This window comes from Eschrichtius robustus, chromosome 8 (assembly GCF_028021215.1).
Source record: "Eschrichtius robustus isolate mEscRob2 chromosome 8, mEscRob2.pri, whole genome shotgun sequence".
NCBI classification, from domain to species: Eukaryota; Metazoa; Chordata; class Mammalia; order Artiodactyla; family Eschrichtiidae; genus Eschrichtius; species Eschrichtius robustus.
The window spans coordinates 88,252,601-88,276,832 of NC_090831.1; the positions used below are offsets into that span (position 1 = coordinate 88,252,601).

The 24,232-nt window shown below is 45.3% G+C and overlaps 1 protein-coding gene across 1 annotated transcript in view; it reads left to right on the forward strand.

Annotated features, from left to right (window-relative positions):
• Positions 1 to 17,240: 17,240 nt before the first annotated feature.
• Positions 17,241 to 24,232, forward strand: part of EEPD1 (endonuclease/exonuclease/phosphatase family domain containing 1) — a 115,292-nt gene continuing 108,300 nt past the window's right edge. The window contains exons 1-2 of the mRNA XM_068549297.1: positions 17,241 to 17,722; positions 18,151 to 19,210. Of these exons, the coding sequence (XP_068405398.1) occupies positions 18,333 to 19,210 (878 nt within the window). The 5' untranslated portion in view covers positions 17,241 to 17,722; positions 18,151 to 18,332. The remainder of the gene's footprint in view (positions 17,723 to 18,150; positions 19,211 to 24,232) is intronic.

The window sequence follows — 24,232 nt, forward strand, 5'->3', positions numbered from 1 at the left end:
TATCAAAGAAACAAACACCCCAATCCAAAAATGGGCAGAAGACCTAAATAGACATTTCTCCAAAGAAGACATACAGACGGCCACGAAGCACATGAAAAGATGCTCAACATCACTAATTATTAGAGAAATGCAAATCAAAACTACAATGAGGTATCACCTCACTCCTGTTAGAATGGGCATCATCAGAAAATCTACAAACAACAAATGCTGGAGAGGGTGTGAAGAAAAGGGAACCCTCTTGCACTGTTGGTGGGAATGTAAATTGATACAGCCACTATGGAGAACAATATGGAGGTTCCTTAAAAAACTAAAAATAGAATTACCATATGACCCAGCAATCCCACTACTGGGCATATACCCAGAGAAAACCGTAATTCAAAAAGACACATGCACCCGAATGTTCATTGCAGCACTATTTACAATAGCCAGGTCATGGAAGCAACCTAAATGCCCATCAACAGACGAATGGATAAAGAAGGTGTGGTCCATATATACAATGGAATATTACTCAGCCATAAAAAGGAACGAAACTGAGTCATTTGTTGAGACGTGGATAGATCTAGAGAACGTCATACAGAGTGAAGTAAGTCAGAAAGAGAAAAAGAAATATCGTATATTAACGCATGTATGTGGAACCTAGAAAAATGGTACAGATGAGCCAGTTTGCAGGGCAGAAGTTGAGACACAGATGTAGAGAATGGACATATGGACACCAAGGGGGGAAAACTGCGGTGAGGTGGGGATGGTGGTGTGCTGAATTGGGCGATTGGGATTGACATGTATACACTGATGTGTATAAAATTGATGCCTAATAAGAACCTGCAGTATAAAAAAACAAACAAAACAACTAATACTAAACTTTTATTGGGTTATTTGTATGGAAATATGTTAATATAAATGTTTCAGACATTACATGAAATTTCTAAAAATCTTAAAAAAAAAAAAAAAAAAAGTAAACACACTTACCATACAATCCAGCAGTCACACTCCTTGGTATTTACTCAGAGGTGTTGAAAACCTATGTCCATACAAATACCTGCATACAAATGCTTATATGAGCTTTATTCATAATTACCAAAAATTAAAGAAACCAAGATGTTCTTCAGTAGGCAAATGGATAAACTGTGATATATCTAGACAATAGAATATTATTCAGCACTAAAAAGAAATGAGCTATCAAGCCATGAAAAGGCATGGAGGAATCTCAAATGGATATTATTTTGTGAAAGAAGCCAATGTGAAAAGGCAATGTACTGTATGATTCTAACCATATGACCTTCTGGAAGAGACAAAACTATAGTGACAGTAAAAAAGATCAGTGGTTGCCAGGGGTTGAGGGGAGGGAGGGATGAATACTTGGAGAACGGAGGATATTTAGGGCAGCGAAACTACTCTGTATGATACTATAATGGTGAATATGTGTCAGTATACATTTGTCAAAACCCATAGAATGTACAATACCAAGAGTAAACCCTAATGTAAACTATAAACTTTGGTTGATAAAAAACGAAACGAAGGGAGTGAAAATTTATGGAGAGGACAGACAGAAGAACATAGGAACCTGCCTTTTTTTGCCAGGCACTCAGCAGGTGCTAGAAATGGGCGAGTGAACAGAACAGGCCGATCACTGCCTTCGTGGAGCTTACATTCTAGAAACCCTGTTTGAAAAGCATGGAGACAGAAGGGGAAAGCAAGAGTGCCTGGAAATTGTGCCTCAGACTGATCTTTCGTCTCTGCCTAGAGAGAGGCTCCCGACGGTATAGGGCAGGAGAGTAGCACACACAAAGCTATGTACAAGGGTAAGTCCCTCATCACCCCACATTCTCGGACTGCAGTGGAATGCTCACCATCTGAGCCCTAGCAGCCCCTGTTTCTTCCTGCCCGCCCCACAGGTGTCTTGACACTCAAAAGAATTGAAAACAGGATTCCAAAGAGATATTTGACACCTATGTTCACAGCAGCATTATTCAAGTAGCCAAAAATGGAAGCAATCCAAGTGTCCATCAATGGATGAATGGGTAAGCAAAATGTGATACTTACATACAATGGAATATTATTCAGCCTTAAACAGGAAGTTCTGACCCACAGTGCAACATGGATGAATCTTGAGGACATTAGCTAATGAAATAAGAGTCATATTTTTAAAAAATTTTATTGAAGTATAGTTTATTTACAATGTTGTGCTAATTTCTTCTGCATAGCAAAGTGACTCAGTTATACATATATATATTCTTGAAATGTCAGTCATAGAAGGACAATTATGCTAAATGAAATAAGTCATAAAAGGGCAATTCTTTTTTTAAATTTTTTTTAACTGAAGTTCAGTTGATTTACAATGTTGTGCCAGTCTCTGCTGTACAGCAAAGTGACTCAGTTATACACATATAGACATTTGTTTTTACATTCTTTTCCATTGTGGTTTATCACAGGATATTGAATATAGTTCCCTGTGCTATACAGTAGGACCTTGTTGTTTATCCATTCTATATGTAATAGTTTACATCTGCTAAGTCCCAAACTCCCAGTCCTTCCCTCATCCCACCTGCCTCCCTTGGCAGCCACAAGTCTGTTCTCTACGTCTGTGAATCTGTTTCTGTTTTGTAGATAAGTTCATTTGTGCCATATTTGAGATTCCACATATAAGTGATATCCTATGGTATTTGTCTTTCTCTTTCTGACTTACTTCGCTCAGTATGATCATCTCTATTTGCACATAAAAGGGCAATTCTTGTATGAGGTACCTAGAGTAGTTAAATTCCTAGACACAGAAAGCAGATTGCCAGGAGCTGGGAGGAGGGGAGGGAATGAGGAGTTATTGTTTAATGGGTACAGAATTTCAGTTTTGGAAGATTAAAAAAAAGTTCCAGAGATGAATAGTGGTGATGGTTGCATAGCAATGTGAATGTACTTAAATTCTGAACTGTACACTTGAAATGGTAAATTTTATGTTAACTGTATTTTACCACAGTTTTAGAAAAGGGAGTTAGGCACTTTTACTAACCAAGACTAGTAGGGTGGATGGGGGCAGCAAGGGCCACGGGGCCTCCTGGAAATGCAGCACCCAGAGCTGATGCAGCCAGGCGTCCCCGGAACCGGATCAGGAGCAGCTGTGGCTAGGAGGGTATGGATTGGAACCCGTGCTCACCTCTGCTTCTCTGCTGTGCTGCCCTGCACCGCCCCCCTCCCGCCCCCAGCCTCCCAGCTTCTGCTCTCTAAGACAGCTCGCTTCCTCATCTCCCTGGCTTGCAAGGGACCCCTCAGGACACTCCCTACCGTACTCTCCTGAGATGTTCTTTCATCTTCAGCTTCCCTGATCACTGCCTCGTCTCTGTAGCCTCCACTTCAAATTTTGAAGGAATCAGATTGGTCGTCCCATTTGGGGGGAACAGGCATATTGTGAGTGTCTGGCAGGCTTGTGGGCTGGTACCCCTGCTCCAGTCAGCTTTGCCAGGTTAGTGGACAGCCTCCTGGGCAGCTCAGTCATCAGGGCTCTGGCCACCCTACCCTCAGTAGGGGCTGTGGGCAGCAGGGATGATGGGCCCTGATGATGGGACTCACTACAACAGCAGTGACCGAATCTGAAACCTCCAGACTGACAGGTTCTCTATCCATCCCAAAGTCAGCCGTCCTCTCCCTCCCTTCCTATCCCCGTAACCTCTCCATCATTTGTTATTCTGTTGCTCATACACTCTGGAAACAGTAACTTACATACAAGGCAAGGCCTGCCTTATTGATTTTTATATTCCCACATCACTGTATGGTAGCACTCAAATGTTTACTAATAAACTAATTAATGGGAAGATGAAAACATAGAAGGAGCAATGTGTTTGGAATCTGAAGACCACAGTTGAGTCACTCAAGGTCACTTTCTTTGTGACCTTTGAAAGAGCATCTAATTACTCTGGGCCTCAGCCTCAAATTCTGCAGCATAAATGGGTTGAAATCTATCAGTAGTCCAAAACGTGTTCTACTGCGTCCCCCCTAAGGAGTTGAATGGGTGTCTTTCCAGTAGAATTTCTCAAAGTCTTTAATATGATAATGGGGTTTTACAAACTTTCCAGAGAGCGATTAAAGTACAGAACACTTCCCAAATTCACTTCTCCATATAGTCCTTTAAACCTGGAACATCCTATGGGGCTTGGGCAGGGAAAGATGAAACATCTGTCTGGGATGCACATGATTCTAAGGGCTGATTTAACCTCAAAGAATTTTGGAATTCATATGAGTCTATTTGCCACTGCCTGTCTACTCACCCAGAACAAATTGCTTTGGATTTTCGATTGGCTACCTTGGGTAATTTCCTATGTAAATATCTCACTCATGGTTGTCTGAGGTTGTTTCCCTCTGTCTGTTTACTCATGACCTGAAGTTAACCAAGGCCACTGAGTCAGATTCTACAAGTTGTTCCTCCTTATCTCGGGGTGACATGGTACCTCCTATTTCCAAGAAAAATAAGGCGCTGACACACCAGGCTATTGCCGCTGAATCACCAGGTGAAGGCATCTGAGTGGGCAACTGTTACCTAGGAAGTCCCCTGAGTTGTCAGGTCGCTGCCAGATCACTATCTCAGCCATATAATCAGTGGGATGCATAATCTAACTTGAGGGTTTATTGTAGGGAAGTTAAATAGCTTTCATGACTTTGGCTAATGGCCAGATACTATAACTTACTGGGGAACAAGACTCACTGTCAAATCAAAATATGGGGTGCTGGGGCTGCCACAGCTGGGGAGCGCTCTCCTGTAGTAGTTTCATGGGGCTGCTGTAACAAAGTGCCACAAAACTGGGTGCCTTAAAACAGCAGAAATGTATTCTCTTCAGGCCGGAAGTCTGAAGTCAAGGTGTCGACAGTGCTATATTCCTACAAAGCTTCTAGGGGAGGATCCTTCCTTGGCTCTTCTGGTGGCCCCAGATGATTTTTAACTCATGGCTGCATGACTCCAACCTCTGCCTCCATCTTCGCAGGGCATTTCCTCTGTGTCTGGGTCCAAATTTTCCTCTTCTTATAAGGACATCAGTCATGTTGGATTCAGGGCCACCCTAATGACTTCATCTTAACTTGATTATATTGGCAACGACCCTGTTTCCAAACAAGGTCACGTTCACAGGTACCGGGGATTAGGACTCCAACATATCTTTTGGAGGATGTGATTCAAACCATAACACCCCTCATATCAAGAAAATGTATGTTTAGGGAGTTCCCTGGTGGCCTAGTGGTTAGGATTCCGGGCTTTCACTGCCGTAGCCCGGGTTCAATCCCCGGTCGGGGAACTGAGATCTCGCACGTGCAGTATGTTGCACTCATCCCTCTGAGCCCTGTCTGTGAATAATGACTATCTAGTCTCTCCTTTTGGGTCTATTTTTGGTTTTGAGAGAGGAGAGTCCAGAGTCCAGGCACCTTCAGCACAAAAGGTAGAGTTTAGGGCTAAGGATGTCCAAAGTATTTGAGGCCATTTTTGCAGACAAGAGTATATCTCGAGTCACTGTAATGCGGGAATTAGGAGCCAGCTGGACTCTGGTTTGAATCCTGCCTCTACCACTTGGTAGCTGTGTGACTCTGAGCAGAGCTCCTGACTACTCTGAACTGTGGCTTCCTCGCAGGTAGATGGGAATGACACCAATCCCCTCCCAGTGGTTCTCACCTGAGGAAGATTTTGCACCCTGGGAGATATGTGGCAGTGTCTGCAGATATTTTTGATTGTCACAGCTGAGGAATGCTGCTGGCACCTAGTGGGTAGAAGCCAGGCATGCTGCTAACATCCTACAAAGCACAGGACAGCCCCCATATAACCAAGAATTATCTGGCTTCAAATGTCAGTTGTGCCAAGGTTGGGAAATCCTGTCCATCCTTGTGGGGTTGATAATTATCTTTGAAAATGAGGCATGCAAGGTACCTAGCACATGCATGGCCTTGTGTCAGCCCAATAAATGGCGGGTCTACATATTGCAAAGTAGGGAGTTTGTGACAATCTCATAAAAATATGTGAACTCACTAGAATTTTCATAGTATGAAGAGGAAAAAGGCTCTCAAATTCAGCGTAGTCCCTGAATTATGAACTCCCAAGAAACATAAGGAATGTAAAAGTACAATTGGCTAATGCAGATAATGAGTCATATAGAAGGGATAAAAATATTAGTGGAGTGCTTGTTATGTCACATGCTGGCCACTTTTTCCTCCATCAGCTCGTTTAATCCTTTTAGCAACATTAGGAGGTAAGAATTTTTAATCCCATTTTATAGGTGAAGAAACTGAGGCTCATGAGAGTTTAGATCTTGTCCCTGGGTTATGTATCTATAAGTGGTACAGCTGGTATTTGAGTCCAAGTCTGTCTGTTACCAAGCCGTGATTCTCTGTTGCCCTGCCCTGATTCACATGTAATCACTGCAACTGACAAACTTATTAGTCATGAACCCAGCAATGTGGATGCTGAGGGACACAGCCAGGGAAACCCTCAGGAGAATCAGGAACCTGTTGAAGGCGCCTCAGGGATTCTGAAGGATGTCTATCCCTCTAAGATCTCCTCTCCTCTTCCCTGCATTTGAATCCAGGCCCCTCTTGATGCTGTCTCTGGTGATCCTGATAGCTGGACCAGGCCTGCCCTCCAGAAACAATGCAAAATGCTAAAAAATGAACCCATTTTCTTCCCCTCCTCTAGTTTCCCATGACAAGTCCTATTCCCTCAGGGTCACAGAGCACCAGCATACTACAAAGAAGAGACCATCTATTCTAACCAGAGATGTGACAACAATAGCACAAAAGTTGGGGGTGGAAAAATGGAAGTGTAGTTGTGTAAGGTTCTTGAATATACATGAAGTGATAGGACATCACTTGAAGGTAGACAGTGATAATTAAAGATGTATACTATAAAACCTAAAATAACCACTAAATTAATGATACAAAGATTTACACCTAATAAGCCACAGAGGAGATAAAATGGAATCATAAACAGTTCACCAAAGAAGATAAACAAATGGCCAGTACGCACATGAAAAGATGTTCAACATCATTTGTTGTCAGGGAAATGCAAATCAACACCACAGTGAGATATTGCTTTAGACCAACCAGGACGGATATTAACAACTGTTGGAGAGAATGTGGAGCATTTAGAACCTTCATGCATTGCTAGTAGGAATGTAAAATGGGGCAGTCACTTTGGAACAGTCTGGCAGCAACTCAAAAAGTTAAACGCAGAGTTACCATATGACCCAGCAATTCTACATCTAGGAATATACCCAGGAGAAATGAAACATATGTCTAAAAAAAACCATGATATTCATGGCAGCGTTATCCATAAAATGTCCATCAACTGATGAATGGATAAACAAATGTGGTATATCCATACAGCAGAATTCATTGATAAAAAGGAATGAAGTAGGTATATATACTATAACATGGATGAACCTTGAAAACACTATGCTAACTGAAAGAAGCCAGTCACAATAGGCCCATATTATATGATTCCATTTGTATAAAATGCCCGGATTAGGCAAATCTGTAGGGGCAGAAAGTAGATTCGTAATTGCTTAGTGCTGGGGGAGGGGTAGGAATGAGAGGATTTGGGGGTGATAGCTAAAGGTATGAGGTTTCTTTCTGGGGTGATGTTCTGTAAATATGGTGATGGTTACACAATTCTCTGTATATACTAGAAATCACTGAATTGCACACTTTTTAAATGGGTGAAGTGTATGAGATGTGAATTATATCTCAAAAAAGCTGTTACAAAAAAGTAATCAATCCAAAAGTAGGCAGAAAAAGAGAACAAAGGGAAAAAGGAATAAGTGGAACAAAAAAGAAAAACAGTGAGATGGTCAATTTAAACCTAATCATATCAATAATCACATTAAATTTAGATGGTCTCAATGCTTCAATTTGAAGGCAGAGGTTGAGAGATTGGATGAAAAAGCAAGAACCAACTCTATGCTGCCTACAGGAAACCCACTTTAAATAAAATAAGGTAAACATAGAATGACACAAAGGGATGTACCACGGTAACACTAAAAATAACCAAACCAAACCAAACAAACAAAACACCAGGGTGGATATTAATATAAGACAAAGTAGATTTCAGGGCAGAGAATATTGCCAAGGACAAAGAAGTCCATTTCGTAATGATAAAATGGTTAATTTATCAAGAGAAGATAACAATCTTAAATATTTATGAGCCTGATAACAGCTTCAAACTGCATGAAGCAAAAACTGATAGAACTGCAAGGAGAAATAGAAAACCCCCCAATTATATCCGTTATTTTAATTTAAACACTTGTCATACAATAACTGAGAAGGAGGTTTAGAGATTGTCCAGCCCAGTCCACTCATTTTACTGTATGAGGGAAATGGGGCTCAAAGAAGTCCATTGACTTACCCAGGGCCACTGAGCTCACTAGTGTCAGAGCCTGGACATTAGCCTAAGCGTCACCAGGGCTATTTGGCTCTGTGAGACTCCCTGCATTATATGGACTCCCAAATACAGCCTAACACTGTGGTAAGAGACTTACCATCATGAAAAGGTGGAGTCTACTAGATAACTACTCATGGTTACTTGTGTGTTAAGAGACTATCCATTCAGCCCCTTTCATAAATATTTATTAAAGCCTAGGCGCTGTTGGAGGTGCTTGGGATACAGCAGTGAAGTCCAACTCCCTCCCCTCAAGGAGCTTATATTTTAGCTAGGAAGAGACAGGCAATGAACAAATCTACAAGTGATAAATGCTATTAAGAAAAATAAAGCAGGTTAAGAGGGATCAAGAGCTGGCCAGAGCTATAGGAAACTGTATCCACCTAGTATTTCCCCAAGAAAGGCTGGTCCTGTGAAATCTTTCACATAAAATGTCAAACAAGCACCGCCTGTACTGTTTCCTTCTGGAGATTCCCTGTGCCTGTTAGTAAATTGAAGGCTATGAGAAGTCCTGCCATGATGAAACATTTCAATTTCTCTGATCTAGTACTTTCCAACTATGGAGCATGCCTTGAGGAATGTCCATGGTGCCTCTTAGGCTCCCTACAACATCTTTCCTACCCACTTTCTAGAAGCCAAACTTCCAAGTTTTTGTGTCTTTAGCTTATTCCTCGAAAAGATTGTAGTTTCTTCCAGCTCAACTTGCAGTTGAGGCAATTACATCCACCAGAGAGGCAGCATGATGCTAGGGAAGGAGCCCTGCCCCTGGATCCTAGGGGGTGATTCCCAGCAAGTTTCTTGGCCTTTCTAGGCCTCAAAAATAAAATGAGGATCTAGACTTGGTGCCCTCAGATCACCTGCAGCTCTAAAATTTTATAATTCCTTGGACTGAGATTTTAAGACTGTGGTTGACCTTGGCCATTAAAATAGGTATTCATGTTTCGGATGCTGATCCTGTCACTTTGGTGTGGAAAAAATGTTCAATCTCGTTCATACTCCAGTCTAAGACTGGCTTAAAGCACTGGTTCCCAAGCCATGCACCGGAGTCATCTGGAGGTTTAACACATACACTGTTTAGGTCCCACCCCCAGAGTTTCTAATGGGATTGGTCTCGGGGAGAGGGGCCTGGGCATTGGGATTTCAGCAAGTGCCCTTGGGGTTCCATGTGCTGCCATGGTTAAGAACCACTGCCTGTAAAACATGGTTTTTATACTGCAGCCTTTCTTGAATACATTCAGGGATTATTGCCATATCTGAGCACCATCTGGGCCTGGGGATGTATGACTGTATATGGAACAGCTGTATCTTTGGCCATAAATAGAAGATACCCAAAAAACATAAACCCCCAAATGGAAAATAATATAATTACATTTTAGCTTAATACCGGTGCCTGTGAAGATTCTGAGCCCGAGATCACCGTTTTCTCCATGGAAAGAGATGAACAAATCTGAGAACGTGTTATGGTCACAGTGGCCCTGAACGGAGAATTTCCCCTCGACACAAAGTGACGGTCAGAGTAATGAAAAGGCAAAGATTCCCTACTGAGGGGTTCAATCGTAGTTAGTGCTGTGGCTGGGGCCTCCTAAATGTCTATTCCTCACCACCATTGGATTACATTTTGGGAGATGCTCTTTAAGTCCTTCAGGGTCATTTCTTAAGGGAGTCATTCCTGGAAGTAGGGCTAGGAGATCAGGGGAGAGATGATCAGGGCTTACTTTTCCAATACTTGGGAGAAATGTGGCTAAGAAAGAACATCAGTGGCAATGGTGAAAGGGGAGAGAAGGCGAGAACCGGAAAAGTGCGCCATGAGGTTGAACTTGGCAGGGTGTGGACGATGGGGACGATGCTGCCAGGTGAGCCTGAAGCGGGAGTCAGAGCAGGGGAGGTCCACCTGCTGCTTGTGTACGGATGAGAGCCCCCCAGCTCCAGCCATCAGCACTTCCGCCTCCGGCCCAGGGGCTGGCTGAAGGAGCCTCCTTCCCCGCTCCCAGAAGTTCAGGGTCCAAGGGCTTGCCTGATTCCCTCTTCTGCCTCTGGAGCATCCTGTGCTAAGCGAAGCCTCCTAATTAGGCACCCAGAAATCAAAGTACTAGGCTCTACCAAGAAGAAGGTTCCAGAAACCCTCCAATTTAATAAACAATAAAGAATAAACTGTTCTGTGAAGAAGCGGAAGTCTGAAACTAACTGCAGGTGTTGCTTTTAAGAGGAAATGAATAAAGCAAATGGGAGCTAGAGTTCCTAAGTGATAACCATATCGCCTTTAAAAATTAATGAATATTATTTTCTGTAATAATAACAACTCTGGGCATTACCATCAGAAGAAACATAGTACCTCTGACGGTAAATGTTCTCCATTTTGGTACTGTAAATGAAGCCACCTCGTTCTGTTGGGACTTTGCTAGAATAATCTCCAGCCAAATGCTCCATAAGAAATAAAATGCCAGATGTCGGGGGAAATGACAAAAGCCTTCAACTGTCAGCCATGAAATGAAACAATTTATCAGTCAATAGACTATGAGCTTTTTTTTTTTTTGAACAATGTCTTTTTTTTTTTTTGGCTGCGTTGGGTCTTCATTGCTGCACACGGGCTTTCTCTAGTTGCGGCGAGCGGGGGCTACTCTTGGTTGAGGTGCGCGGGCTTCTCATTGCGGTGGCTTCTTTTGTGGCAGAGCACGGGCTCTAGGCGCGTGGGCTTCAGTAGTTGTGGTGCGTGGGCTTCAGTAGTTGTGGCACGCGGGCTCAGTAGTTGTGGCTCGCCGGCCCTAGAGCGCAGGCTCAGTAGTTGTGGCGCACGGGCTTAGTTGCTCTGCGGCATGTGGGATCTTCCGGGACCAGGGCTCGAACCCGTGTCCCCTGCATTGGCAGGTGTATTCTTAACCACTGTGCCACCAGGGAAACCAGACTATGAGCTTTTAAAGGAGGAATTTGATACAAAGAAACCCGAAATGGTACTGCCAAAATTTCATTCCTGCCTTTCAATCCACTTCCCTGGAATAAGGCCAAGTCCACTGAAGGAAGGAGAAATAACACTTCTGGGTTCCCTGGAAGTTGTGAATTGAGGTGCCTGTTTTTAACTGCTTTTGAGCTCTGTTGTGGGCGCTGATGTGAAGCCATTTAGTAATACCAAAGCAGATGCAGACTTGCACATAAGAATGATTGGGAGCTGCTTCTTCTCAACATCCATGTATCTCATCAGAAAAATAGGTTCTTCTATTTCTAACAGCAGACAGTGACCCCTTGGCACATAAGCTGGCACATCTACAAACAGACAGATGGATTGTAAATGGGGAAAGTTTTTTACAATCCTTTCTATTTACTCTATTGTCATAGAAATGTTTTGATTAATCTGCTTTAAAAACTTCATTTTGAAAAACAAAAAAAGCCTTCCTCAATAGACAATCCAAATAGGTCTGTATCTATTAAAGAAATTGAATCAGTATTAATACCCTTCCAAAACAGAAAGTACCAGGCCCAGATGAGTTCACTGGTGAATTCTACCAAACACATAAGGAAGAAATGATACCAATTCTCTACAAGTTCTTAGAGAATATAGAAGCAGAAGGAATACTTCCTGAACTCATTCTATGAGACCAGCGTCACCGTAATACAAAAGCCAGACAAAAACATTGCATCATTTTATGCAAAGGAACATTTCTGTATAGTATCATGATGTCAGTTAACTTATGGCATCATTTGAGACCAATCATTCAGAGGTTAAAGAAAAAAAGAATTGAGTAGTTTAAGTGTAGACATTATGAGCTTTTTAAAAGTCAAAAATTATTATAACTTTTAAAACTAGAAATGAAAAGGCCACTGAAGCATCCTACAGTTTTTAATTGCAAATAAGTTAGATATCAATTGCTATAATCCACATAAACAAAAAGCTTCTTTTTTTTTTTTTTTAACAGTAAAGGATTTTTGAGTCAAAAAAGAGAAAAATCAGTGTATATTATCCCCAGCTGTGATAGGTACATTTCTTGCTATGACCTCATAAGGAGCCATTGTTATGGAATTCCAGGCACCTGGGTCCCTGGCTGGGCCTAGATTTTTGGTCTGTCTAGCCCAGGAAGCTAGCTTTCAGTCATCTGAGGGGTTTTCACCAAAGTTAAATCTTTTCCTCTTTGGCTCTTTGTCTATTTTGCTTACTACCTTTTCTCCCCCTCCACACCCACCCCCCATTCTTTCCTTTTCTCTTTTTCTCATTTTTTCTTTATTTTTTCATTTTCATTTTTCTAATTTAAAATGTTTTTCTTTTAAATTTTTCTGTTTTCTTATATTTCTTTATTTTCTTTTTCTTTTTTCTTTTTCTCACTTTTTTCTTTATTGTGGGAGTGGGTACTGAGCAGAACACACAGTATTCCCTTCTATGGGATATTTCATATGAAATATGAAAACCTGCTCAAGAAACTCATCATCTTCAACCCCATCAAGGGAAGCCCTTTAGATGAAATCATAAACGATTCATGGATGAACATGAGCCATGAGGAGGAACTAATGCCTTACACAGAGCTACTACCTGACTACAAGGATCCTGGGCAGACTCAGTTGATGGTGTCCATGGGCTACACATGGGAAGGGATCCACGACTTGTAGATGGGCCAGAAGTATGAAGAACTGAAGTGATGGTCACCTATGTGCTCCTGGCTTACAAAAGATCTGAACTGGGGGGCTACATCATTACCCTGAAGCCCGCTCCTTTGGCTAATCTGACCAACAGCTGCCCTTCTTACCCATCCTGCAAAGTACAGCTAATCCAAAGCAGCAGAGTTTCAGCGAGCTTGCCATTCCCACCTTTAATTCTTACTCTGAGAGCAGTCAGAGCAGCAGCACAGAAAATCAGTGGCCTGAGGGGGATCAGGAGTTAGGACGGAAGTCCAGCAGCACAGCCAAAGTGCCTGCCAATCCCCTACCTGGATGGAGAAGACCACCCCAGCACAGCCCCCGGCCTGGCCCTGTGGTCTCCCCCTGCACCAACATACCACCAGCAGCAGTGGTGGAGTACACCCCAGATGCAACCAACCTCCCCAGGGGGTATCCTGCAAAAGAAAACTCCCTCCACACTGGGCAGCCCAGACAGGTGCCTGGCCACCAGAGTTTGCCTGAAAGTGCAGCAGCCAGGGGCCAGTGGGAAAGTGAAGGTCCTTCACCTGCATCTGCACCTGTGTTTCAGGTCAGCCAGAAAGAACCGGCCTGAAGCTGAAAGCAGAGGGAACCTCAGGTAGTCCAGGCAGTGATATAAACAAGAAAGCACATTGGGAGGTCAAGCGTGCTCCCTGCACTTTACGTGGAGTCTGAAGATCATGAGATCCACGGAGCCTAATGAGATGGTGTGGGAGATGGGTCAGATACTGCAAGAAAACAGCTGCGGGTGGGAGTTGAGCTGCTGTGGGCACACGGCCCATCCTCGAGAGGACTTTGTGCAGTGGAAGGTGGAGGTGTGCAACCTGCCTGGCCTTCGCTCATGGGGTTCAAATAAGAGGATATCCGGCACCTCCATGGCCTTCGAAAGCATAGTCTCCAAGTTAACTGGCAGCTCAAAGGACTGCCATAGGGCCACTAGGGAGACAAGAGGAGAGGACCCTGGCTGGAGCCGCAGGCCGGCCCCTCCCGCGCACCTGGGTGAACTTCTGAGGCTAGACTGTTACCCCCCCGCCCCCCTGCATTTCTCCTCGTCCCTGCTCTTCTCCATCTTGTCTTCCGTGTTTGTTGGGGAGGGGAAATGGCTCGGTAGAAATAAACGCAATCAAAAAACATGTGTGTTAATTTATTATGTTTAAATACAATCATTTAAAAAAACTACCCTGCTTTATTGCTACAGCTGTCCCAAGACACTCATCGATCACTTGGCCAGAGGAAGGCCCTTGCCAAAATTCTCTCATGAAGCAACTGAAAAAAAAATAAAAACCACTTTTCTTGGGGGAAACCAAAGTCTGGTGAAACCATCCTAAGAATGAGACAAAGGTCAATGAATTGTAAAGGGGACAACATTTGGAGCTGTGGCATTGGCTTTTCTTGCTGGGAAAACAAGGCCTGAGGATCACATCTATATGATACATATTGCTGTGAGACAACCACTTCAGTATTTATAAGCTTAAAACAAAGACAATGTATTCTCTCTCATGACACCTGCCTTCTGGGTCCCCAATCCTAACTGGGGAGTGTTCACTGGTCTCTTCTGTTAGCTCCAGACTCACCTTCTTGGACCCCTTTGTTCCCCTTCAGCTTCCTCCTCTCCATCCCAGGTCACATATCCATCCTCCCTAAAATTACCGTCTTGTTTTTTTTTTTTTTTCTTGTGTTCAAAGAGCACTCCTTTTTATTTTTTGAAGATTTCCCCCCAGTCTTTATTGAGGTCTAACTGAAGTATACTAAACTGCACATCTTAAAAGAGTACAATTCTATCAGTTTTGACATACATACTCCCGTGAAACCATGACCCCTCAAACATTTCTATCACCCCCCAAAGTTTCCTTGTGTCCTTTTTTAATCCATTCCTCTATCATATCCCCAAGCAAGTGCTGATCTGCTTTCTCTCTCTATAGGTTAGCTTGTATTTTCCCTGGAATCATACAATATGTTCTCTTTTTTTGCATGGCTTCTTTCATTCAGTATGGTTTTGAGATTCTTCAATATTGTGGGTATTAACAGTTTGTCTTTATTGCTGAGTAGTATTCCATTGTATGGATATACCCCAACTTGTTTATCCATTCTCTACTGGTGGATTTGGGTTGTTTCTGGGTTTTGGCTATATACCAAATTTCCTATTAAAATTCGTGTACAAGACTTTGGGTTTTATGCTTTCATTTCTCTTTGGTAAATACCCAGGAATGGAATCGTTGGCTTGTGTGCTAGATGTATGTTGAGCTTTTTAAGAAACTGCCAAACTGATTTCCAAAATCGTTGTATCTTCTCACACTCCCACCAGCAATGTATGAGAGTGTCAGTTTCTCCACATCCTCACCAGCATTTGGTATGGTCAGTCATTTTAAATTTAGCCATCCTGTTGTGGTTTTTGTTTGTTTTAATGCACAGCAGTTTAGCTTTTGGCTTCATTTCTAAAATGGGGAACATATGCTTATGTTTCTAGGAAACAAAACCAGATTATGCCTGTTGTGCCAGTGAAGTTAATAGTTCCCATCTTATCCTCCAAAGTGTTCTGGATTAAATAATAAAATATGTTCCAGCCCAACTAGCAATGCCCCCAGGCTGTCCGTCCATAGCCACAAAGGCCCATTAAGGCATTCTGATCAACAAAGATTTCTTCCTCCTCTAAAGATTTTTTTTTTTTTAATTTTTAACAGCTTTATTGAGATGTAATTCTCATACAATGTAACTTATTTTTCTGTTAAACAATTTTTTTCCCCCTTATCACAACAGGATTACTGGAGGAAAGGAGTGGCATAATGTAGCCTAGTGCTAGGGTTGGGGAGAAAGGAGAGGAGGTAGAGGGGGTCAGACCAGGTCCTGATGACATCATTTGAGCTGGATGCAGTCACGTGTGACATAGGTAAGATCTATTCCTTAACTTTTCTACACAAGAACCCGGAAATCCTTTAGCTTTTATGTCTAAGCTAGTTTGACTTGGATTTCTGTCACTTGCCATTAAGAGTCCTGACCAGTATACACAGTCAGAAAGGCGATAGCATTTTGCCAAGCCTTGGCTGGCTCTCATTTCACATCTGAAGTTCCTCTGCGTTCCCTGAGAATTGGTTTTTGTTGACCTAGCCTGGGAAATTTAAAGCTGAAGCACCGGTCACACTGGTTGGGGATGAAACTTCAGAGGTCACTGAATACCCAGGATCAAAGTATTCAACGGTATCACCACACCGTTTGTTTAATCGAGTACTCTAGCTCCGTGTATCCACTGTAATGCAGCAGGCTCTTTAATCTTTAACTAAATTACCATTTAGTGGTATGATCCAAAAACTCTTCTGAATTTTGGGAAGCAGCCTCCATTTCCAACTAACACGTTCTTCCTCCTCAATAACTAGATTTAATACTTATAGAAAATATCCATATTTACTCAGTGCACTAAACGTGCAAACGAGCGACGCTATGTGACCTATGTGAACACACCTCTAATCCGTGGTGCGCGCCCTCTCCTAGTAGCACAGAGTTGCTAGGGCTGTTTGAGGACCTCTCTCAGCAAGCAGGGCAAAGGTAATACTCCACAGGCAGAAACGAGGACGCCGAAAGTGGGGGGCAGAAGTTAAAAAGATCCCATTCAGTCCTCTCTCGAACGTTCTCAGATAGAACTGAGGCGAGGCCCCTGACCCGCAGGGGTGCCTCCCCCACTGGGAGTGCCCTCGCCCTGTCCCCACGCCCCAAAGACGGACTAAACTCGGGCTGGCGGCCCGGTAGCTTCTGCCGCGCCCCTGGGTGCAGCCCACCGAAAAGCAGTCGGGCAGGTCTCGCCCCGGGAGAGGCTAAAAAGCCTCCATCCCGCACAACCAGCTCTCGGTCCCCGGTAGCAACCCGGGCTCAGGAGCAGAGGACCCGAACACAGCCTCGCGTTGACCCGCCGCGGCTCCTCTGGCGTCGGCGCCGCCTCTTCAGTCTCTAAATCCCGCCTCTGCGCCCCCGGGGCCGCCTCCTCCCGGCAGGGCCCTGCCTCCGCACGCCCCGTGCCATCACCACCCCCACGCGCTCAGGCCAGCCCTCTCCCAGCATAGCCCCGCCTCTCACACTCCAGGGCCCCGCATTCCTCCACCTCGCGTCCCGGCCCCGCCCGCGCGCTCTCGAGTTTGGAGCTCCCAGGTCCGGGCCTAGCGCTCGGGCCCCGCCCCCACGTGCCCCGGAGTCCGGGGGAGGAGTTGGCGCTCTGGAGGAGGCGTGGCCGTGGTGCCAGCGGAGGCGCGGGCGTTGCGGCCGGGACTTTGGTTTTGACACGGACGGCGAACGGCAGCGGTGTCTCTGGTGCTGGGGAGTGGACGCGGTTCTTGCGGATCCCGCGTTCGAGTCGGGGGCAGGACTTTTTGTCTGGATCAACGCAGCTGCGGCAACGCAGCAAGTCCTGGTGCAGCCGCAAGACCTGGTGCAGCCGCAAGACTTGGTGCAGCTGCGGCGGCCGGATTTCACCGCCGCTGCCGCCTCCGTAAAGCCCTGCAGCTCCTGCCGGTTCTGGGAGAGAGACTCTTGAGAGTTTCTCCAGCAGAAAGAGCTGGGACGCGCGGCCCGAGGCGGCGTGGGAGGGATCCCGCGGCCCGCCCCTGACCCGCACCCGCGCGGGCCCTGGCTCAGGAGGCAGCGGGCCAGCGCTGTCCTGGCCTGGGCTCAGGCCTCGGAGCCGCAGGTGGAAGGAGGAAGCCGTGGAGGAGCGGCTGAGAGGTGGGGCGCCGGAACGGCGGCGGGTCTGGTAGGGGGCGATAAACCCCTTCTCCGTGCCCGCACTAGTGAGGACGGAATTCCAAAGTTGCTGGTGGCGCTGAGTGCCAGATGGGGGCTACCGAAGCAGGGGGAGATGGCCCCAGTTCTGGGAGAGTTGAGAGAGGCAGGGACGAGAGGTGTAGGCTGATGGGGATAGGTCCCTTTCCAAGAGAAGCGGCTTATAGCGTTTTTGGACCCCAGTGTGATAAAAATTGGACCTCACCAGAAATCCTCATGGACCAGCCCTCTTGTATGTGTGTTTTCAGAGGTTCACAGACAGGCATCAGCCCTGGACTCGTGGCTAAGAACTCCAGCTCTAGGTAGGGAGTGCTAATGCAAACTGATTAACTGATTCGATCGATTTGTATGTTTATTAATTTGTTTTCCAGGTGGCCAAGTGAAAGGTGGTTTGGACACGCTGGGCATGGCTATTTAGTGTTTGTCTGTGGTAACCATTTCATGCCCTGAATCCTGCACCTTCCCTTCTGTGCCTGTGAGCTGCGCTTCCTCCCTAGCCAGAGAGTTCTTCTGTGGTGGTGAGGCCTTCCTGGCCCCTTGATCCTGGCCGGCCATGGGGAGCACCCTGGGCTGCCACCGCTCCATCCCCCGGGACCCCTCGGACCTGTCCCACAGCCGCAAGTTCAGCGCGGCCTGCAACTTCAGCAACATCCTGGTGAATCAGGAGCGGCTCAACATCAACACGGCCACGGAGGAGGAGCTGATGACCCTGCCTGGGGTGACACGTGCGGTGGCACGCAGCATCGTGGAGTACCGCGAGTACATCGGTGGCTTCAAGAAGGTGGAGGACCTGGCCCTGGTCAGTGGCGTGGGTGCCACCAAGCTGGAGCAGGTCAAGTTTGAGATCTGCGTGAGCAGCAAGGGCAGCTCGGCGCAGCACTCTCCCAGCTCCCTGAGGCGGGACCTGCTGGCGGAGCAACAGCCTCACCACCTGGCCACCGCCGTGCCCCTCACCCCGCGCGTCAACATCAACACGGCCACCCCGGCTCAGCTCATGAGCGTGCGCGGCCTCACGGAGAAGATGGCCGTCAGCATCGTGGACTACCGCCGCGAGCACGGGCCCTTCCGGAGCGTCGAGGACCTGGTGAGGATGGGCGGGGTCAATGCCGCCTTCCTGGACAGGATACGGCACCAGGTGTTTGCCGAGAGGTCCAGGCCCCCGTCCACCCACACCAACGGGGGCCTGACCTTCACCGCCAAGCCTCACCCCAGCCCCACCTCGCTGAGCTTGCAGAGTGAGGACCTGGACCTGCCCCCAGGGGGGCCTACACAGATCATCTCCACTCGGCCTTCGGTGGAGGCCTTCGGAGGCACAAGGGACGGGCGGCCCGTGCTGAGGCTGGCCACCTGGAACTTGCAGGGCTGTTCAGTGGAGAAGGCCAACAACCCTGGGGTGCGAGAGGTGGTGTGCATGACGCTCCTGGAAAACAGGTGAGGACAAGAACCACCAGCGGTGCTGGGTGTGAAGGCAGCTCTTGCGTGGCCTCATTCGTGCATGCAAATGAGTGGATTTTTGGGGGGGTAGGGAGAGGGCAAGATTTTTAAATCAGTGTTCTTGAGGCCCCAGCCAGTATTGTGCAGTATTCTGAGTGGCTGAGCTCTTCTTCTGCTCCAGAATTTTCTGAATACAGCTATCTGGGCTTGAGCTCTGTATCTTGAACATGGTATATCTGAGATCAGTTCCTAACTTTGGGGTAAGTGGAGATCGTGTTGGTGTTACTGCTTTGGAGAATATAGTTTGGCTTACAAGACTTCATGGGGTTCACACCAGATCAGGCACTCAGAGCCTGGGAACTACTGCAGTTTTGCATCTATGAAAGAGCTACTTGGATTTCTTTTTTTCTTGGGAGGCAAAGTCACATTCGTTCCACCAAATATGCCTATTTGTGTGCAGAAAATCATCTTAAAGGCCAGGTATTTGCAAACACATGTGCTATGTATATTTACCAAAATGTTGTGAATGAATCACTCTTCATTCTTTTCCCTTATTTAGCCTGAAGTTGGTTTTTAGGCCCACAGCTGCAGCCCCAAATGTATGTAACCTCTCCTGTCCCAGAGTCAGAAAAGTCCAAGCTGAAGTGTGGTGAATATTGGCCAGATTTTCCCATTTGAACCATAGAAGATGAGAGTTGTAGGATGGGCTCTTATCACTGAGTATTTACATTATTCACAACACTGCTTTCTGTAGGAACTTCCGTTAACCCTCCCTAACACAAAACAATATTATTGTAGCAGTAACTCGCGCTGTTAGTGCAATAGTGTATTATATAACATAATCAACTTTGGGAAGAAAAGAAATGTTTCTAATGGTCCCTTCCAGGGCAGAAACCCTCTGATCCCGGTCTGGAGGGAATTGGCCGTGCCACCCCCCAAGACACAGTATGTTTAGGGCCACTCGCTGCTTTCTTTTGCACTGAGCTGTTGGTGAGGCTGGTGAGGTGGCAGTTAGTGACATGAAGTGACTTCTCGGCGGGAAATCACAGTGCATTGTGGCAGAGCATCAGGATAAATGAGTGAGGAGAAAACCAGGTCACAACGTTTCCCTGGCACCGTCCCACTGGCATGCTCCATCACTGAGGATTGAGGGACCTTGCACCAGCTCAGGGAACGGGACCTGGGGAACCCCTGAGTGCTCTTCCTGCACCGCCATGTCCTCTGTTTTGCAGCATAACTCACTCCTTTTGCAAAATCATCTAGTTCACAGGTGAGAACGGGACTCAGCCTAGGAGGTACTTGTCGGGAATGGCTTGGCAATTGTTCTCTCCATCCATGGCTGCATGGGTGTATGTATGGGCAAGGAGAAGGGAGGAGGAGGAGGGGGGCTAGCTATTTAATTCCTATCACGAGTTTTCTTAAGGCTTAGTTTGCGGGGTGGAGGAGGATGAATCAGGATCTGAAGTTGCCCCAATAAGAATGATAGACTGAGTAGCCCTTGCCCACTAACTATGACAGAGTTTTCAAGTGTGGTCTCTGGACCAGCATCAGCAACTGACTCAGAAATTCTGGGTTTCTGTGTTTTCACGCACCCTTTGGGTGGTTCTGATACACACTAAGGTTTGCGCCCCGTTGTACTGTGTATCGGCAGTCAGCTATCCCCGTGGGTTGCCCTGTAAAGCGCCTTCCCCTGCACTGGCTTTTCTGACAAGGTCTGTGAGTCCAGGCAGAGCTTTCTAGGTACTATTTTCTTTGGTTGTTCTGGTCATCCTGTTATTCAACCATATGATGTTCTTTCTGGCCAGAGTTTGAAGGATTTATTCAGATTCTAGAACAGATGAATGTAAAGGGTAGAAAATGGAAGAGTGAGCAAGAAACAGCCGACCTCAGAGTGGGCTCCGATCTGCAGGGCAGACCTGGGGCAGCCAGGGGCACACCGAGGAAGAGCGCTAGCTTGTCCAGCGAGGGATTTGTCCTGGTGTCTCTTGTTTGGATTTCCTCGAGGGGTGATGATTTGTTGAAGGTATTTGACTGCTGTCCTCAGGTGAGAGTGCAGGAAGAGCTTACCCAAACCCAGAAGGGTGTAGAAGGGAGCATCTGGGAGTGACTTTAAATGTGACTTATGTCCCCATCACATTTCTCACACTTGGCCACATCTATTGTCCTGTGGGTTGGTGGTTCCTTTTGCCTGTTCACGATGTGTTCAGTATTCTGGGTGCGCCAGGCACCTTGTTAGTGTTTGGTAAACCTGAAGTAATTGGCTTAGGGCTTGACCCCCTTCAGAACTGGAGTGGGTCCATTTGCCTGTGTGACTGTCCTAGGGCACCAAAAGATGCCTGGCTGTGATCACGTGTCTTCAAAACAGCAGTGCGCATCCTCCAAGAGCTGTGTTCATCCTGAGTCACAAAAATCTCTCGCATTCCAACTGATCCTTTTATTAGTAAGAGGAAATACATTTAGTTAGAGCAAGAATGGATGCATGTAATTTTTTGGGTGGCTCTTAATTTTCATACATTAATATATATGTAGTACAGGAGTTACCTGACTTCTGAGTGTGCCTTCATATTTTCCAACAGCTTTCACATTCATTTGATTTCTTCAGTAACTCTAGGAAGTAGGTAATGCATGCTTTTATTAATGAGTCTCCATCTCTGGGTGAGGAAACTAAAACCAAAGAAGTTAAATGACTTACCTCCATCCCACAACTCATTAGTGACTCAGCTGGGACTAGGACCCAGAACCTTCTGACTTTAGACCCATGCCCTTCACAGGCGTGCTGTTTTATAAGCACCTCACCTTTATCCTGCCTCTTGTTCAGGCATCCCACACTCTGCCTAACCAAGGGCACTTGCCAAATTGCGTACTAGTCCCATTTTCTTACCTTAAATCCACTGTAAAGGAAAAAAAAAAAAAAAAAAAAAAACCCCAAAATGAAAACCCTTGGCTCCACCTCTTAATGTGTTAAACTGATGAAATTCCTTAACCTCTCCAAGTCTCAGTTTTTCCATATGTTAAATGTAGCTAATGGGGAAAAAAGCCCACAGAAACACAAACGCCTGGGCACTTCTTTTTTGCAAAGAGAATAGCTGGCTCTTGTTTTCCTCTCTGTGGGTTTGCTTTAGTAGGTGGGGGGCTAAAGCATGCCTGGGTGGGACTCTAACGGGATAGTCTGTTCTGGCCCTGAGATGCTGCTGTACTGGTGGACAGGTGTGTATGAGTTACAAGAAATCATGTTTTGCACGTGAAGCCTGAGATAGGACAGCAGAAAGCTCAATAATCACACAATCACCAGGAGCCTTCAGGGACGTCACGCTGTGGCACAGAACCGACGGGTTGCATCACATTCCTTTGCCAAATCTCAGTCTTAGGCAGTGTTTTTCCTTGTTTTCAGTATTTATAGAGCAGGACTAAACGAGGACTGCTTCTGCTAAATACTCTCGCAAAATTTGGTGGCAGCCCGCCTATGGAATGAAGATCGTTTCTTTTTTTCTCTTCCAGTTTTACTGAGATATAATTGACATACGGGACTGCATAAGGCGTACAGCCTAATGATCTGACTTACAGACGTCCTGCAGTGATGACCACAATAAACGTAGTGAACCTCCATCATCTCATATAGATACGAACTCAAAGAAATCGAAAAAAAAACATGTGTTTTTCCTTGTGATGAGAACTCTTAGGCTTTACTCTCCGAACAACTTTCATATGTGACACACAGCAGTGTTCATTATATTAATCATTTTGTACGTTAGGTCCGTAGTACTTACTCATCTTTTGACTGCAAGTCTGTACTTCTTGACCACCTTCCTCCAATTTCTCCTCCCTCTACACCCCGCCTCTGGTAACCACAAATCTGATCTCTTTTTCTAAGAGTTTGTTTGTGAAGTATAATTGACCTACAACACTAGGTTGGTTCCTGGTATACAACATAGCTATTCAATATTTCTGTATATTTCAAAATGATTACCATGATAAGTCTACTTATGATCTGTCACCATTCAAAGATGCTACATAATTATTGACATATTCCCCACACTGTACATTTCATACCCGTGACTCATTTATTTTGTAATTTGAAGTTTGTACCTGTTAATCTCCCTGACTTATTTCTCTCCCCCTGGCCCCTTCTGGCAAGCATCTGTTTGTTCTCTGTATCTATGACTCTGTTTCTGTTTAGTTATGTTTGTTAATTTGTTTTCTAGATTCCACATATAAGTGATATCATACAGTATTTGTCTTGCTCTGTCTGACTTATTTCACTTAGCATAATATCCTCCAAGTCCATCCATGTTGTTGCAGATGGCAAAATTTCATGCTTTTTTATGGCTGAGTAATCCATTCTCTGTGTGTGTGTGTGTGTGTGTGTGTGTGTATAAACAATATCTTTATTCATCTATTAATGGGAACTTAGGTTGCTTCCATATCATGGTTATTGTACATAATGCTGCAGTGAACATAGGGGTGCATATATCTTTCCAAATTAGTGTTTTTGTTTTCTTCAGATCTATACCCAGGAGTGGAATTGCTGGATGATATTGGTAGTTCTATTTTTCATTTTTTTGAGGAACGTCCATACTGTTCTCCATAGTGGCTGCACCAATTTACATTCCCACCAACAGTGCACGAGGGTTCCTTTTTCTCCACATCCTCTCCAGCATTTGTTATTTGTGGTCTTTTTGATGATAGCCATTCTGACAGGTGTGAGGTAGTATCTCATTGTGGTTTTGATTTGCATCTCCCTAATGATTAGTGATGTTGAGAAGGTTGTTTAATTTTTATTTTCTGTTTTTTGCTGAGGAGTTGTTCTGTTTTGGAAAGTCCCTTTGGTTTCTGAAAGCGTAAGTCCTGTGCAGGCTGACAGATAATCTCCAAAAGAAATAAGGAGGTTTAGCATCCCACTTGTACATTTTCCCCATGGCCTCCGTCAGAAGGGAACATAAAGTCTTGAGCCTTTTTACGGTCTGAGTCTGTTTTCTTGCCTCGTGTTTGTTTGCGATATCAAAGCACAAGGTGAATTAG